General features: G+C 39.4%; 1 protein-coding gene across 1 annotated transcript; it reads left to right on the forward strand.

The window, feature by feature from the left end:
• Positions 1-5,047: 5,047 nt before the first annotated feature.
• On the forward strand, positions 5,048-18,519 carry KIAA0895 (KIAA0895 ortholog; the record flags this gene model as incomplete). Its single annotated transcript, XM_009697354.1, has 6 exons — positions 5,048-5,730; positions 11,372-11,515; positions 13,652-13,784; positions 14,960-15,265; positions 15,776-15,873; positions 18,245-18,519. Coding segments are annotated over 6 exons (1,526 nt in total), but the record flags the coding sequence as incomplete, so codon positions are not given.
• Positions 18,520-18,845: the final 326 nt, after the last annotated feature.

Below are 18,845 nucleotides of genomic sequence, written 5' to 3' on the forward strand. Positions count from 1 at the left end.
CACCTGTGCTGCAGTAGAACAAGCTAGAGATCTGCTTGGATGGGAGTTTCATCCTGGGCAGGTCTGCCTATAAATCAATGTTTTGTGATTATATTCTGAGTCTATTAAATCAATGGGAGTTTGTTACTTGATTTCATTAGGGCCAAGTCTTCACTTTTACTGATTATTACTGCGCTCATCTAATTTAATTTGAAGAACCTGAATTTGGAGTCAGTTAGGTAATATCATATCTTGGTGTAGAAACATGCATGCAAGAAACTGCTTGCGAGTCAGTTCATACTACTTTTTTTTAAGTAGAAAGAGTACATCTTAAATATCATTGTAACTTTAAAGGAGAAAAACCAAAGTGCACAGTCCAAAATCATGCCAATGAGTCCTATAAATGCTGGATATTTCATAACTATTTAAAAACACTGGCAGTTAAGGAATCAGACAGACAAGTTGGCTGATAGTTGAAACTTGCCCTTGGCTTTGAAGCTCAGAATTAAAATTGAATGACAGATAATGCTGTTACAGAAGGAAACTAAACAGGTGGATATTTGAGGGGAAAAAAAAAAGTCTTAGGTTAAACATCAAAGTTTCCAACATCATACAGGCTGTAGTTAATAACTAACATGCTGTGCAAAGAGAAAATAGCTCAGCGCCAGTCTTTTTTACAGGAGCTCACTGACTAATTCTACAGCTAAAGCATTTTCAGTCATTATAGACAGAGCTTCCAGTGCTGTCTAGTTCAAGTTGTCTGACACTTTCTGTTCAAAGCTTGAGTGTTTGTAAACCTTAAAGGTGTTTATAGTGGTAGGGAAATTCTGTTACCCACAAACATAAGTCTGTAGTATTTGAGAAGGAGCGGAACATGACAGATTCAGATACACTCTCCCTTGCCCCTTTTTTGCAGAATATTCTTTCTACAACCCTCTGCACCCACAAACCGTACAGTCTAGAGCTCATAAACTACAGGTAGTTGTTAATCTATTAATATTATCTGAACGTTGAAGATAAATATTTCTTTGTAATGTAATTGTACATTTGCAAGATGTATCAAAGGAGGAATCTTGTCACATCCCTGTATTTTCCTCTCATCTCTCAGTTTCAAACTTCTTATTACTTGTAGACAGATCACATACATGATTTGCATTTCTATAAATTTGAAAATTCAAGTCAAGCTATTTGAAGCGGTTTCTGATTTTGAGCAAAAAGAAATTCAAGCATATTCTAATGTGGTAATGGTGAACTGAAACCCAAACGCCGTGGTTCAGACCATTACATTCCCAGGACAGGAGGAACTGTGCCAAGGACATCTTTGCTAAGCATCTTAAGAATCATACCTGCAGGTTGCAAAGGATTTGTCCATTACGCATATATTACCTGAGTGCCAGCTGCTCAAAAACCACAAGAGCTCACTACTTTTTTTAGAGCAAGGCTAGCTGGACAGAGAGAAATCTGTGCCCACAAATAGCTATCGTTAACCTCATTCCACCTATGGAATGGGCATTTAAGAAGCTGCTTGGATAGTAGCTACCCAGTAGCCTAGAGGGAGATTTTTCTACAGCACTCTCCAAAGTCTGGAAAAATTCTTACATTGGGATTTTGCCACATACACTATTAACATAATAAAAGATTAGCTCAATTCATCAGTTTCTAAACACAGCAGCTCCAAAGAGAGGCAGAGTTCTGCTCTGGCCAAAGACAGACCAACTTTCCATTGAACAGGAGGGTTTTCTGTCCTTCTGTACCCCAACGATGCCAAAATGGGGACAGGCAGCTCTTCTGCCCCCTCCTCTTTTCTGCTTCCTACATCACCATCTTCCACTCCAAACCTGGCAGATTGTTGCATTTTGTAATTCACCCATGTCTCCAGGACCTATGTTTTTATTATTGTGTTGTTGCAGAGAGGAACAAAATATAAATAAGTGGAAGTAAACATGATGGGAAATCTTTTTAGGAGAGACTATGCTAGTTTTGCTCTGGGTTTAATTGTTAAAGGACACGGAGCTTTGTGACTTTGAGCGTTTGAAAGCGAAAGAAATGAAGAGAGTCTTTGTACATAAATTACACATTTTTAGGGAGGTTCTCAAAGGTAGCTGGAGGCTTGGGTATACGTTGTTTGACAGTTTTCTGCTGCAAAAAAATAAAATATGTAAAGTCAGGAAATTCAAATTTGTACTTCTCAGAATGCATGTAACGTGGATGAGATACGAAAGATAAAACCTCTATGATACATAACATGATATGCAGGATAGAGTTCTGCCATAGTGCAGTGATTTTCAATTTGCCTTTTTCAGACCTTGTAGAAGTAATCTGTTGACATCTGTCCTATGGTATTCAGAGTTTAAAAGCTGGAAATCACTGCTAGCCAATCTGCGTAATGAGTGTGGGCTGATAATCCATTCTCTGACTGGCTGTTCTACAGCACTATGGAATCTCAGTCCTTTTTGAAACACTGAAGCACATTTTTGAGAACACGGCCTGTGTGATGAATTAGTTTTATATTCAGAATACTAGACTTATGTTTCAATCACCAGGTATTACTAATCCTTGGAAGCTCTTGGATATAGTTTAGTAAGTTGAGTTTCCTAGAAGACAGTCTATTTTTAGTTTGGTTGATCCTGTCAGACTTACAGATGTGAGCGAGTTTAAAAATGATAACTATTACAGATTAAACAAATGTACTGGAGAAAGAACTTTAACATTTGGTGGTTTGCAACATGATTTTGTCATGTCAAATATTTTCTAGTTTTTTTTTTAATAAAATAACGATGTTCACAGGACCAACCAAAAAGTTTAGAATGGCAGTTAAGTGACTCCTGTGAAAGCTGCAGTGTTATCTAATATGATCTTTCAGATCTGCTGGGTTACCTGTTGATTCTAGGTTTCCAGCACAAATATGCATTAAACAGTATCCTTCTTTAGGAAGGATACTTTTCAGAAGAAAATTAAGGACAGCCACACTTAGTTTGGCAGCATTACTGCCGCTAGCGTTATATTATTATCTCATCTGTATTTTAAGAAGTAGCTGTGTAATTTCCAACTTCAATTTTGTCTACACGAGCAAAGTCACATGCTCAGAAATTTAATATTTCTGTGTTCAGACATTCTGGAAACCTTGCTTTTCATTTACTCTTCTTAGAAGTAAGGATTCTAACACTGTAACACTTGGTACAGGTCTGAAGTCAATCTCAAATACTTGCCAAGGAATATGCGAGAGCAGTCGTCCTATTCTGTTGTCCAAAAAAAATGCGTCTCATTTTATGGTAGTTGTTTTGCTGTTGTTTTCCTTGTAATGGGAGGTCTGGTTTCTCACCACGACAGCTCATGGTAAAGCAAGATAAGCCATGTAGGCAGGTTGTCACATACGTGATGAGAATGATCTGACAGAATTTGAACAGCAATGCCAAGGAGCACGTTCCTGCACCAAGCATAGGAAGAGAATTCACAAGCTTACTGGGAAACAAACCTGAGCTTGCATAAGAGATGCATGCTTTTGTGGAAGAGAATAATCTAATGCTTCTCTCTTTCTCTTTCCAGTGGAGGAAACACTCAGGCTGCAGATTTCCCATCGTATGTTCATGCAAATAGGACCTCTGTCTTTTTGCTTTTTAGGACAGCATCTTCAGGAGAACTGAAGAACACAGATTGACATGGAACTGACAGAGGTCCAACAGCATGAAATACGTTGTCATGGTGCTTATGTTGGGAGCAAAACCTAATTCTACTGTGAAAATAAAGCTGAAATTAAACTACTACCGATCTTTTTTTTTTCCCCCTTGGAGGCATTTAATGATCTCTTGCTAATGTTCCGTTCAGAGTATAATTACTGTATGTAAAGTAATTACAGCTCAGCTATGTATAACTGTGGGCTGAAGCTCAAATCCCTTTTGCGGGCTTTAATCAAGCTCCGGCCATATCTCCCGTCCTGTGAATCCTTTCATTTTAGGTGCAGAAGTAGGAAGCATTTCTCTGTGGCAGGATTTATTTGTGCCTTTACTTTCGGCTCACCTAATGTTCTAGGATGAACTGGTTGGTGAGAGAAGGGGATGGTCAGAAGCAGTGAAGAGAGGTCACTTCTCTTTACAACCCAGCACAAATATTAAATATAGTTTTAATCCTCAATGACTTCTCTGTGCGGCTGCTCTGCACCAGAGACCTGTCTCCCCTGAAGGCTCTGCCAGGGGTCAGAGCAAGAAAGGAGGGTTCATTCATTAAAGGAACCTTATTGACTTCTGGCATTCAGTTCAGTTTACAACATTTCTTCTCAAGTGTTTTCTTAAAGCCAGCTGTTATTGTAGATCAACTTTGAATAGATGAAATGAGCATGTTGTCTTAAGGATTCTCAGGGATGTCTTTGTAACTACCTGACCTCTCTTCTCTCTCCTCTTTAAATACAGCTTACTGTCTGTGTTAAGAAGGAGTACGTGAAATGGAAGTCTTTCAAACTTATGTTACTATTCGTATGGTGGTGTAAATTGTTCACAGTGGCTGGCCCATTCCGATGTTCTCATCCTTTCTGAGAGTAAATGCTGTGAATCAGCTTTTGCAGATGAGACCACACCAGACTGCTTATATCACAGCACAGATCGCTGTGGGACGTCACTGTAAATGCTGCTCACATACTCCTATACAGTTTCCTATTTTTTAAGTTATTCTTTATCCATAGAGAAAGCCTTCCTTGCATTAATAAAATCAATCAGATTTTGCTCAGAACTAAAAATTTGTAAATGTATCAGTAAACACTCGTAAAGTCCTGCACAGGGTCTTGTGTTGAACAAGCTAGTCCTTAGCTGCAAACAGTGCACTCATGCATGGAGATGCAAGCATAAAATACTGGTTTAGCTGGGTCTTACAAGTCCCAGTCTAATTGTTCAAAAGTGATACACACGCACAGTTCTCCCATATGTCTAAAAGTCAAGAGTAACTTGATGCGACTGCAGTTAAGACAAGTCCTGTGTTTCATTTCTGCTGCAGTTTTGAGTCCTTAAGATTAGTATTGCTATGTAAAACTATCAAATTTGTCCTCAGCTTTTTTTTTTTTTCCCTCCCCTCAATGCAGAAAAACTTCACTGGCCTAAGACAGAGCTTTCTAGGAAATCAGTCCTGAGTCCAGAAGAACATAAGCTGAACATAAATAATGAAAACAGCCTCCAGCACCCACCTCCTGGGATCCTTAAGGACATTTTCACAACAGGAACCAGTAGCTACAACGTCCTCCTGCAGAGCAAAGAGGAGAAAAAACACCACGCTCAAAAGCAGTCATCTGCTCACCACAAGAAACACAGAAAAACTACAAAGTGTTGTCCCACCCTGAGAAGCAGCGAGCACCGCAAAATCAAAGTCCCGCTACCCTTGCTCAGCAGTGGATGGTACTGCACAAACAGGCAGCCCTCCATCATCGTCACTAGCCCAGTGTCTACCAGCGTGAAGTTTACAAACGGTATTTCGGTTGCAGGGAGCACTGTAGGACTGCCATCTCGACCCAGAAGTAGAACTAAGAGGCATTTTAATCTAACAAAGCCAAAGCAATCCCAGTCCTCAAAAAGCCATGGAAAAGAAGGTGATGCCTCTGGCCAAAAACTCTGTTTACTGACTGCAATCAAGCCTTCCAATGTGGAGAAGGAGAAAATGAAATTCTTCAAGTCAGATTTCACATACAATCCTCAATTTGAATATGCAAACCCTGCTCTGCCTAGTGTGTTAGCGAAGCACAGCCATGCATCTGACAGATTTCTTAAACAGGTATAGTTATTTTTTTCCCTCCTTTTCCACTAATTATTTTTTTCCTACACATATTAAGGTGGTATTTGGCTTTGTTTGTAGCAAGTTGTTTCTCCTTGTCATCCTCCCCTACTGTTTGAAAAGTTCATCAAAGATAAGAATACAATAGTAGAACTGAAAGAAAATATTTTGATTAAAAAAATGAAAGCCTTCCTAATATTTATAGAATTCTATCCTTCCTTATAAATGGGTTTACATGACACATAACTGAAGGCATGAAAGATGTTTAGGCAATGGAGTAGAGTCCAATACAGGAAAAATACAATGCCTAAATAGGCTTTAATAAACAGAGGGGGAAAAAAAAAAATGTAGAAATTCTGCCAATCCTCTTGGTGAGGGATTGGGAGGGGATAGCAGTTATTTGAGGTCACGGTTATTGGATAAGCATGTGTTGATGTTCCTTGTCTTAATCAACTTTAATCAACTTTGAAGTGATATTTGCATATACATTAGGCTCAATCAAGCAGCAGACAAATTCCATTCCAGAGAGAGGTAAAATTGAAGAAGACACCCCCCTTCCTCCTCCCCCCCTTTTTTTTTTTCCATAATATGCAGCCACACTGGTAACATAGCTACAGACATTCCCATTCTGTGTAACTGCCCTGGCTTCCTACCTGTCTTTCAGTTACAAAAAGCAAAAAAAACAACAACAAAAACCTTGCTTTTGACTTTGACCTAAGTGACAAAACCCAGTGCTTATCTATATAGCAATAGAAGCAATCCTCTTCCCACTTTTGCTATTTTAAAATGGTTTCGAAAGCTCGAGTTTAAGTTTGACAAGCTAAATAAAGAATCTCATGTTTCAAGTGATACTTAACTTGGGAAGATATCCTACTGTTCCATGAGTTTCACTTCTTTGTGATATGAAACTCCACACCTAAATAATGACTATTTTAATAATGAATAATTCCTGAATATTATTCTGATTTGTAACTTTATCTTTTTCCCTTTACATACAAAGCATGGGAAAATGAAGGCTTTATAACAATTTAATATTCAATGAAGTATGATAGTTCTGAAACTTACCAAGGAGGATATAAATTGTTTCATAACATTTAGTTTAAGTTAGGGAAGTTCTTAGCAAGAGCAGCATTCCTTCAAAGTTCAGCTCCTAAAAACACTGAACAACAATATCCTGCATTTCATATAAATGACCGAAAAAGCAGCTTTAACGCAGCTCCAAGCCCAGGAGGTGGCACTGTCTCTTTTTAGCTATGGCTGGCTTTAGAAATTGTCATCTCCACACAAATTTGAATTCCATTTCATGCAAATTTACTATCCAGAAAAAGCAGCATTAATCAAAATTGTAATCAGCAAATATTGCATGAGCACTTGCTTTTCCTCCGTGCTAGTATTTTTTTTTTTTTTTTCCCATGCAGATTTTACTTGTCAGAAGAAACATGTAGGTATGTTATAGGAAGTGTTCAGTTCAGGAAAGGTGACTTCAGTTGCAAAAAAAGTACTCACAATATCAAGGTTTGGGTCTGCAGTAAAATCACAACTGCGTGTACTTATCCTTTTCCTGCAACAAGGATAAATTCAGTTTTGGTTTTTTGAAACATTTTTGGCTTTCATTTGTTGCTGTACCTATTTTAGGAAGCTTTGCTTTCTGTGAGCAGGAGCAGAATTATTCCTCTTCTATAAAAGGTGCTTACAGCAACTTACACTTGCTTGCTCTTCTGTGACTAATATCTCTGTAAAACCAGCTTTTTACTGACAGACCTCACCAATTTTATAGGGAGCTTTTAGGATACTCCAGTGAAATGAGCTCAAAACCTGACATTTCAGAATTTTAGAAGATTTTTTATAATTTCAAAAATATTTTCATCCACAGCTGTGCATAGCTTGCTAGGACATTGAAACAGATTGTGTTTTCTTATTGCCCTTTCTTCTTTTGTGCATGTCTGTAGAATTGGTTAATATAGCATCACTGCAACATATTTGGAAGACAAATCACACCCTGCCCTTTTTTTGTTTTGAAGGCAAAAGAACACTATGGATTTGCAAACCATTAACACGGCAGTGCTGCAGTGGGGAGCACATAGGTTTATGAGCACCCACTTCACCCCCAGACCTCTAGTCGGATCAACGATTTTAAACCTTGGGCAGACCCCAACACTTTTATTGCTTGACTTTTCACAGACATAAACATTTTTTAGTTCATATGTTTGAAAATAATATTTTTAATGTCTCTTTTCTCATACTTTGTTCAGTTTCTTTGTTCCTTTCATGCTACTTTATCTTGTTTTCTTCATAATAAGGTTCTTTCATGAGTCACACAATTTGTGTCTTTAGGGAAGAGAACTTGAGAATAAAAATGTATGCAGACTTGCAGCTTTTCACATTGATTGACATATCTAATATTACAGAATTGAATTCTCTTACTGCTGCGTTTCAAGGTCAGTGCAGCAACTGTGTGCTCTAAGTGCTATGAAAGTTTTCTTGTTAGCACTCCTCCTGGCTCAAACTATTTGTCCTTCATTATTAAATTTTCTTAACGCTAAAAGCATTTGTTATTTTTGCACAGATGCTAGAGGTGGCAATACTTGGCTAGAAGTAATTGTCTGCAGTGTTTACAGAGTGGATCACTTATAAGTTGCAATTTGCTAAACCAAAATCAACAAGGAAGTTGCAACTTCAAGTGACCTGTGTATTAACACCCATTTCTTTGAATTGTACATGAAGGCAGGAAATCTATTTTTATATACCTATGTATTTAAAAAAAAAAATCATAATTTTTTTGAATGATTAATCCCCCCTGTGGGAGTTGTACATCCTTTTCCCCTGTACTCATAAAAACATAGCAGTTTTGAGTTAATAAATAAATCAGTTGTGCCACATTGCAAGGGTTTGAATTACACACCTTTTAAATCATTAATACAACAGCCTACAATTAGCAAATTTATCAGATGTTGGAAAAATAGTTAGGTGGAGCTGCGAGGCTAAACAACATGACATTCAACAGTGAGTAATGCTTTACTATGTCCAGGTGATATCACAGCTTAGGCACATTGAAGATTCAAGAATGCATCACTGGCTGTGACAAGCACTTAGTTGTAGAACAACTCATTCTCCACTAGTAACAAATTCCCTCCTAAACTAAGATTTGTAGATAAAGTGTGTTAATATATAACACAAAGCATATCAGGCCATCCAAGTAGTTTAAGTTCTCAGGGCCCTACACAGACTTCTCTCTTCCACTGAAAAAGACTGTACATCACTTCTGGTGATACCACAGTAGGAACATAGGTTCATTTCAGGACACAGTCCAATACAAAAGCCAAGCAAGAATTAATTTTTTATTCCTTACAAAGTATTTGAAAAGTTTTTCATTAAAAACATTTCTACCAGCTCTAAATTACTTAAACACACCCTTTATCACACTGAGAGCAAGCATGCAAAAGAAAGGCCACCATAAGCACCAAGTAAAACTCAAAATACTACAGCCTCAGTAGACCAGCCTCAAAAAAAATCTGCTCTTACCTCTCTCCCTCCTTTCCACTTGATCTGAAAAGGAGGGCAGCTACCATTTTATGGCTGTTGATTAGCCTAACAAGTTCCATCTGGTACATCTTAGTCTTACCTAGACATGCACCTGGAAAGCTTTCCCCCACCCCAGCAAATAAGCAATGCAGGGAGGAGAGCAATGCAAGCCTTGTCTGTCTTGCAAATCTCAACAGAGAGTGCAATCCTTGTGTGGCAGAGCTGTTTCTGAACGTAGGACAAGCTGACTGAACACAGGGGGCTGACTCCAGGTCGCTGAGCCCGTTTTCTAACTTGATTGCCTCAAGTGATTCATGAGCATGTCTTACCAGTACATGTCTCTACAGTAACTCTCGAGTAACAAAGCTGTGTTGCTGCACATGAGTGACTTCAGATTCAAAGACCTACTTGGCTGTAAATAATTTGTTTAAAAAAGCTAACACCACCACAACCTAAACCTGCCAATTAAACAGAGCCTTGTCTTGCTCTTGTTAGTGCTTCTCTCTGTCGTTACTTCCTTGAGCATCAGCAGAGTTTGCTGTGCAAGGGGACTTGCCTTGGAACCGCTGCTTCTTTTGGCACTGTTTGGTAGCCATAAGAGGGCTTAAACCAGATCTTTTAGATAACAATGAAAAGAACAGGAATTACTACTCCTAACTAATACTAATAATATAAATGCTAAACAAATAAAATATAAACAAACAAAATATAAATAAACATATGAATACAAACTAATAAAATACTAAACATTAGGTGCAGTATTTCTTTGGCATTCAGGTAAGCGATGTTTCTCTCAAAGAGCTTTAAGAGTACATCTAGCTAGCATTTATGGCTTTCAGTAGCAATTACTCAGGGTTGCTTAGTTTCAACTTGAAAAAAATTAGAATAGGGTTGTTAGTAGCTGTGAGAGATACAAAATGAATCCTATTTTTCTGGACGATAAGCCAATCTGACAATGTCAGAATTACGTAGCTGGAAACAAGCAGCATGTTATCGGCTGCGTGCATGAATATGAGTGTACAATGTAAAAAGAGACCCAGTCTGCAAGATTTCCACCTTCATCATTAGTGGTATTTTCTTAGCAAGAGCATTCCTTTTTTTAAGGTAATATCAGTAATATTTTTTTCTCTACAAGATTCTTGGGAGCTTCTGTTATCATATCTATGAAAAAAGCTGTTCCCTGTAGCTGGGCTATTGCTGGGCAAGAAGACATTCTATACCACATTTTCTTTTAAGGATGACATGACATGTTGGGAAGTAGATTACTGGGGATGAGCATTTCACAGCCCACCAGTAACATCTTCAACATGCAGAGTTCAGATCACATTATAGGCATCGTGCTCTGCTTTCCACCCACAAGGGACTTCTAGGAGCAATATGTAAGAGAATTGTTGATACCACTTTATTTCTCTAATGAAACATGTGTCCTTCATTTTGGGGGGTTATAAAGAAGCATTGTAATTTAAATGAAAGCTTTAAACAAAAGTTCTGTGAATAAAGTTCCTGTTCTCTCTCCTCCTTTCTGAAACAGATACCCGTGGTACAGAGAATTTCATCATAAGGAGACATTTTTGGTAGAAATATTATCGTTAAAATTATAGTTACACATCTGCTTAATCATGGTTCAGCATTCCTAAATTAGAAAATACCAAAAAATGAAGTGAGATAACAGTAATAATTGATCTTTGTAAAATTCTTTGGAAAACCATAAAAAGAAAGATGCTGACAACTTAAACTGCAAATGTCCTTGTGGCCTGTTATGTCTGATTTCCAAGGCAGTTGTGCAAAATTCCCAAAATTAAAGAGAAAAAGGGGATTATTTCCCTAGACTGATAATCATCTGTTTCATGCCGATGTATGTGGGTCCAAGATGAGATGATCAGAATCTTTTTTCAGTACTTTAGCATTAATGTATGTCTGAAGATAGTATAAATTGATTACAGAGTGTGTCAGCCTGTATCTAATGACTACAGTTTGATAGTGACTCCCAATGAATTAAAAAAAGAAGTGAGATTTTTAAAAGAGAGAGAGAGATTGAGAGGGAGAGAAAGAATACGCATGCCAGTCTGACCTAGGGGTCTTACTGCATTCATATTTGCTCTACTTTTATATTTTATAGTCCATTAACATTATGGAGCGGACATTGCAGAAATATGGAAGCTATGAAAAATTTGAACAGGCAACTGGAGGCAGCTTGCTGACCAAAAGTCGCATCTGGAATCACGTCAGGAAATACATGGTGAAAGAAGGCTGTCTTGGTGAGGTAAGTCATACACTGGATCAGGAAAGAAACAGTTATGCAGATCTTAGAAATTACACATGGATGGATCCGAGAGACCATTTGGGAGGCCTTTCCTCCATAATTACATGAATATTCCTTACATCCTATTTTTCTTATGCCTGTGCTCAGTCTAAGTTTCGAACAATTGAAATGCTGCAAATTCCTTGTGAATGCTTCAGCCATCTCTCTGAGTCTGTTTCCTGATTCATATATGCTTGTTCTTAAATTCACCTCTTTTGGGAGTACCCAAGAACGACACCCTTCCTTCCCTCCTTTTTTCAGCTACTTGGAGACTAGCACATTTCCATTTATTCATCAGTTCTGCCATCCGTTCTCTTGTATCAAATTATTTACACCAAAGGAAAGAGTTAAGAAAAGGCCAAGAAAAATAAGCAGCAGCCCAGGAGACTGATTTATAAGCAGTGACACAAATGAAAGTGACATAAGTGAATGAAAAACGTCTGAAAGAAGTTGGCTTGTTGAGTTGATTTGAGTACTATTTTTCCTGACTTGAACCATCTAATTTTTTTAAGCCCTGTGTGAAAAATTATTCCCTGTATTCAAGATTTTAAAAGTCCAGTTTGACTGAGTTACATAGAATTGCTTGGAAGAGTCAGATGAAATGGAATGTATAAAAAGAGAATTACTCCAAATGAAAACGCCAGCTGACACAGTCCAAGACTTGGATGAGATCACTGGTGATGAGCAAGAGGAGTCTGGAATGGGAAATCGAGAGACAAAAATTAGTTTCCCAGAAACTAGGTTTAATTAGTAAACATGGTATTATTAGGCAAAATCATTAAACTCATCACACCTTTTTAGGAGGCTATAATTTGTCACTGATACCAGACTTTACCTGTGTGTCTAAGAATGAGGTTATAAAACTACAGTTTAAGTCAGGCAGAAAACAACTATATTTTTGGTCTTTGCTTGTGCTTTTATCTCCCTTTGCATTCGTGGAAGCAGGATCCTACACCCTCATCAAACATCCCATGTCCTTCTTAATGACATACTTTACTTTTACTGCAAAAATAGGGTTCATACATCGCACTTAGCGTGGTCTAAAATATATGAAAATACTCACTCCAGTTGAAGAGATGTTAATAAAGCTAAGTGGTACCTGTGCTTTAAATCTAAATGCTTTGCAATTTACCTGTGTCTTTCCTGTGTCTTAAATACGAGTTTTGTGGCGCTGATTGTTTGCTATTGAACTTGAAGCTGAGTGGTGCATTTTGAGTACAGGGAAGTTTCATGTTAATGCCTTTGATGCCTAGGTGCTTTTTTATTAACTTTGATATTAAAAACAATTATCTCCCTTGTAGGTACTCGCCCTTGTACTCTTCTGAGCAGTACTGTTTCTTTAGGCGTTACATGAAGAGGGAAAGGTGCTTAGCCTTCAAAAAAGAGAGTTTCCCTTCTCCCTCCCAGTCACTTGCTTAAAAAGTCTTTTTAAACTCAAATAACAAAATATATCAATATGCATTAATTTCCTTCTCTGGCAGTTTTTGTTTTGATTACCAATTTTCCAAGAGAAAACAGGAAAACAAGACCTATGTTCCTGTATAAAACAAACCAAAACAATACCAGTATTTTAATAATATTTCGAAGTCTGCATCATCTATCAGGAAACAAAGTACACAGTGCTTCCCCCTCTCATTTGTGTGGCTTTAGAATTGCAACTAAAAAGGTTTCAGACAGTTAAGTATATAGATACCTAGTCAATTTATGTGTGCTTACCTCATATTTTTCAGCTCTCAGTAATACGAAGATAATTAGACACAGTTCCAAAAATGGAATTTTCTCTAACTTACTCTGCATATGATTGCTCCCCACCCCCCCGAATCTAGTCAGTGTTACCATATTAAATTTTGCAGTCTCGTGTCTGTCTATCTGAAGCCTCATGCTGAGTCCCACTGAAGTCTGAGGTTTTGTCAGCAGCACAGGTGACAGATAGCTCAGTGGAGTCAGAGTTGTCTGGCAGAGGTGGTTGTGGGTAGCGAGGAAGAGTTGTGAAGGGCAAGGGACCAAAGAGAAATGAAAGAATGGAAAGGCCAAAGGAAAAAGCAGGAACAGGAGCGAGAAGAGAGCTCTTTGCTACCTGAACTCTCTCATCTTCAGATTGTGGTCCATCTCACGGAGGACCTGCTATCTCGAGCCTCAATGACAGTGGTGAATGGCCGTCCCACTCTTACTATCAATATCTCCACTGCGCGAGAGCACTGGCTGGAAGGGATGCTGAGACATGAAATTGGTATGAGCGTGACATCAGTTCTTCAGGCAAAGGGGAGTACTTGCATGCATTCTTACTTATTTTGCAATGACGGGCCAGGCAGTGTACGTATACAGAAGAAGGGGATGTCCCTGTCTAAAGAACCTGTGCTGTAAGTGTGCTAAAGGGAAGGAGAAACCTATTGATCACTGCAGCATGGAGGAAAAGGAAGATGATCCACTTGAGGATGTACATGGTTCATGTACGTTAGCGTTTTAGATAGATCAGGAGCAAGCTTTTGAAGTGAGGCTACCAGCTAGTCCCACTTACTGCACTGAGGTTCACATGCCAAAGGAATCTTGGAGCAGGCAAAGTGTAATCCTTTCAGATGATGCTATCCTGGAAGCTATGCTCCAGGGCATACCTTCTGTGCTGTCACTGCTCAGGGATATTTTGCTCATGGGAGCAATTTAGAGCTAGTGTGACCATTCAACCTCAGCACCAGCCATTTCACTTTACAAATCTGCTTCTGTTATGCTGCACTGCTTGCAAATATAGACATGCTTTAGGTATGAAGAATTTACTCAGTGACTCCTAAACTGGTGTAGGATTACCTTGATTTTGCATTACGCAAGGTTGGCCCAGCCCTGTGGAAAATTTCTACAAACTTTTCAATGAATTTGTTCTAATTAAGTATGTCAAAACTGGATAACCTTGGCTAGTGCCCGTATTTAAACTGAAGAATAAGCCCTGCAATCACCTTGAACCACTATTACTCACACTGTAAGGGGTCATAGCCTCTTCCAAGGCTGCAGTAGGGCTCTTTAATCACCTTCAAGGGGCAACATTTCTGCCTCCTTACTTTGATTCTCCTTCCTTCTGTTCACTACAATGCCTAGCCTATGCTAGAGGCATTCAGCATGTAAGGCACTTTTGAAAATTCCTTTCCACGGATTTGGGAACTGAAGTCCTGCTGACATTTATATTCCTTAGGCATTTTTGGGAGTCCCCCTTGCAGTGAGCAGGTGAATAATTGCACCATGTATCTACCTCTGACAAAATTCTCTGTTGTAGACAAGGCTAAAGTTGACACTTTTCCCAGTGCCCAGTTCTACCAGTTCAGAGTTCTGAAATGGGCATCTCCTTCCATATTTTATAAATTTTTTTTTTAATCATTAAATGCTACTGTTCTAAGTCCCATACCCCTTTCTTTTCAGGAACTCATTATTTTCGGGGTTTTAACAACAACAGCCAGCCTTGGTGCAACTGGAACGGACGTAGAAAACATGGGTTAAAACCAATCAACCCTACAGAAGAGGGGCTAGCAAGCATTCACAGTGTCCTGTTCCGCAAAGACCCTTTTCTTTGGAGAGCTGCCCTGCTCTACTACACAGTGTATCAGGCTAGCCAAATGTCCTTCAGTCAGCTTTTCCAGGATGTGGGGAAATTTGTCAAGGACCCCAATACTAGGTGGGATTACTGCGTACGAGCCAAGAGAGGGTGGACTGACACATCACAACCTGGTGGGTTCCCTATTTGTCCTCTCTATTTTTGTGCTTCAGGGAGGTTTTCAGAACGTGCGGAGAGCTCTTTCATCATGTCACACAGTGAAACCTTTGCAAAAGGGAGAAATGGGACTCTGCACTTTCTGAAATAAGGCAGCAGGATTTCTGCTGTTGAAAACAAGGCTGAAAATGCACGTTCGTGAGACTTTGAAACTGAATCAGTAACGGATTTTTTTTGTCAGAAGTCGTAATGTAAATTGCAAAACTGTGAAAAAGTTCATACTCACAGTTTGACCTCCTTTCTTGGTTATTACAAGAGATGCAATGTTGCTGTGGGTATTCACAGACAGTGTCTTCTGTGTTGGATTTCTTTCACTGGCTAGTGGGTTTAGCCTTCTAGTTAGTTTTTGGGAAGGTTTTCAAAATCTGGGATATAAATATCTAGTTTTTAAAAATACTTACAATGGCTTCTGAGAATATGCCCTGAATAAACCCTGATAGAGTGCAATGCATCTGGATTCCTTTTAGGCTGTTTCAATAAGGATCAGGTGTACTTGGATGGCATCCTCCGAATCCTGAGATACAGGGAGTCCATTGATTTCCATCTTCTGACAGCCCTTGGAAAGGTGAGTGGACTCATTCTTACCAAAGGCTACAGTTTTATTATTTCAGCAAGCCGGCCTGTAAAGAGCTATGAGTCATTGTGCTCTGTTTTACTTTGATCTAGAAATCGCTGTTCTGTACAGCACCTTGTATTACACAGTGCATGTTACAAATAGTTTGAGGTTCTACAAATTTCTACCAACTTTTCCTCATTCCTCACTTATCAGATTAAGATTTTATGGTCATATTTCTCAGACTTTCCTTTCCTCCCTTTACAGGGTGCTGCCTGACTTGCAGTACAACTGACTGCCTTGGGCAAGCAGGACAGGTGCTAGATAAGATGGTGGTCCTAGTAGAAAACAAAATTAACCGTTTGATGCTGACACATCCCCTTCCACCACAAAGAGTTTTTAATCCCAAATTTCTCTCACTGATGGCACCTCTGATGTTTTTCAAAAATGAGTCTTTTTTTTTTCCCCAGAATATATGGTATTTCTACATTCACAGAACATATTTTATGTCCATTCTGACTGTCATTGCTTGTTTGTTCCCAATATCATACTAAGAAGTGCAGAAACTTTGTCAAAATTGATTTGATTCAAATTGATGTTGTTATGCTTGCATTTGGAGCTGGTACACCAACATTTCTGCCTACTTGGCAATCAATGTGTGATAAAGGGAAGTGGCATATTATGATAGAGGGTTTTGGTCCACATTTAAGAAGTTTTGCCTTTAGTGTCACAAACATCCATATTGGTGAGCAGAACTATTTAGGTAACTGAACGAAATTAGGAAGCTCTGAAAATAAAATTGCATTTAATCTTGTTTGGTGCTGTGTCTCCAGGCTGAGAGGAGGTGGTACGATTTTGTATAGCTCCTCTGTATCTCCTCCTAAATACTTTCAGTCAGGTGTAATGCCACACCATCTTCAAACAGCAGTATCATAGTCACTGGAGTAAGCCTGGGCGTGGGTGTACATTCATTTTTTTAATTAGGATGCATCTTATCATTGCAGATGGAAAAGCATACGTATACTCAGATGCAAATTCATTCTCTTTGCGGACTTTGTTCCCGTTATCAGCAAGATACGCACCTATCTCTGACTGCCTCTATGGATCAGGTTTAGCAGTCCAGATTACACCGTCGTGCCTTCCCAGAGAGACCTTCCATGCCCCTCACACATTGGCATGGATCATTCGTGCTCACTTTAATCTTTTTTGAATAGAAACGATCACCTGCTAAGAGGGCAGGCTGTTTCCAGGGAACCCTCACCGTGCAGTGCTCAGCTCCTTAGAAGAAACGGGGGGTAAAAAAGGTTGGAAGGAAGGAGGCTCCACTCTCAAGCCACCTGGCACTAACCTGCTGTGAGGAAATAGGACGTGCCAGTTAGTAAGCACAGCCAGGCCTGTGGGTTTTGCCAGTACATGTGCTTCTGTCTGTAGGGTGCCCAGAACACGCAGCTTGTAGACAAAGCAGCAACCACATAAATTTCATCGCACTGGATAGCTGGCCAAGGAGTCCTGTTCTGTGCTTGCAGGGCAGCTTGTGTAGCTATTGCACAGCCAAAGCATTCGTCCTTTCTGGGCCATCGTTCACAGCACCTTGAGCTACTGTGAGCTCAAGACTGGAAATCCTAGCTCGTAGCATCATAAACATATGGAGAAAAATCTCAGCTTTCATTAGAAAAAAAGTAGTAGGCCCTGTAGTAGCTGGAAAACGTTTGAGAGTGTCACACCTATACCCAGAAGGCTCTGATGCCAAGAGGCAAACCTAATCTCCGCCCTGCTATTGAATGGGGAAAAACAAACAAACAAAAAATTGGGATGCTTAAGGGTTGCCCATGCTGTAGTTAGTTACTAGAGGTGCATTTTCATTTAGCTTTGCATAAGCATATTTGGTAGTGAAAATGAAAACATCACAGTTCAGGTCAGCTGGCACCATGCCTTTCCCAAAGCCGTAGCCTGCCTGCTTCCTGTGCCAGGCCTGTCCTGCACTCCCTTTCTAGTTCCTCAGTCTTTGGCACCGTGTTTTTTCCACTCTCATGTCAATCTTTCCACCTCTTTCTTTGAGAAGAGACTCCAAGACTCAGATGTGCTCCATCCTTTCCCCCTCTATTTCTGCAGCTGCTGTAGGTCATTCTCATTCAGGTTCCTATGAGTCCGTTCACCGAATCAAAAGCAGAATCAGGAAGTACGGAGGCATTTGCTAAAATAACATTTTTTTGTGTCTTCCACTGAGGCACACAGTTAGTTACTCATGTTTTCAAAGGATTCTCACAAGCTTTTAAATTCCCCTGCTCTGAAATCTGCTTCTCATCTACAAGAGAGGATTTAGAGCCGCAGCAGAGAAGTAAGAGGACTGTAGTGCAAAATTAACCCATGTCCTTCCTTACAGATCTCATATGAGGATGTGGACCGCCTGAAAGGATTAGCTGTGATTGAGAACATGAGGGTACCGCACTTTTTGCAAGACCACGCCCGGTATATGGAGCACTTGAAAAAGATCATGGAAGTCAACGAGCTGACTGATGAGGAGCTCCAGGATCTCATAAATTAGCAGCATTAGCCCACCATTCACTTACTCTGTGAGGATGTAGAACTGGACTTCCCAGAGCTTGCAAAAATGGACTTATGAGGAGTGGGGTGGGAGAGACGGGTGGCCAGAATATGCGGAATTCAGAAAAAGCCCCTTTATGTTCCTATTGCATTGTGATTGTATACTGATTATTTTTTAAAGGGTTTGTGCGTTTTTAAAAATTTGGCTTATGAAGTCCTTTGCAGTGATCTGTCCAATCATCTGCTCTGTTTTGTATGCTAGGTATAGTGCTTGACACTGTCTTTTGTAATATACTGCCTTTTCCCACCCAGTTTAGAGGTGGAGGAAAGGACAAAGAGGAGAAATTCCCCCTTAGTTCACTTGTGTTTGCCCTGTCTGTGGTCATAGCTTTCACCGTTCATAGCAATAGAACTGCTGTAGAGTGTGCTACATCGCTGTC

This window comes from Cariama cristata, unplaced genomic scaffold (genome assembly GCF_000690535.1).
Source record: "Cariama cristata isolate BGI_N322 unplaced genomic scaffold, ASM69053v1 scaffold11413, whole genome shotgun sequence".
Lineage (NCBI taxonomy): Eukaryota > Metazoa > Chordata > Aves > Cariamiformes > Cariamidae > Cariama > Cariama cristata.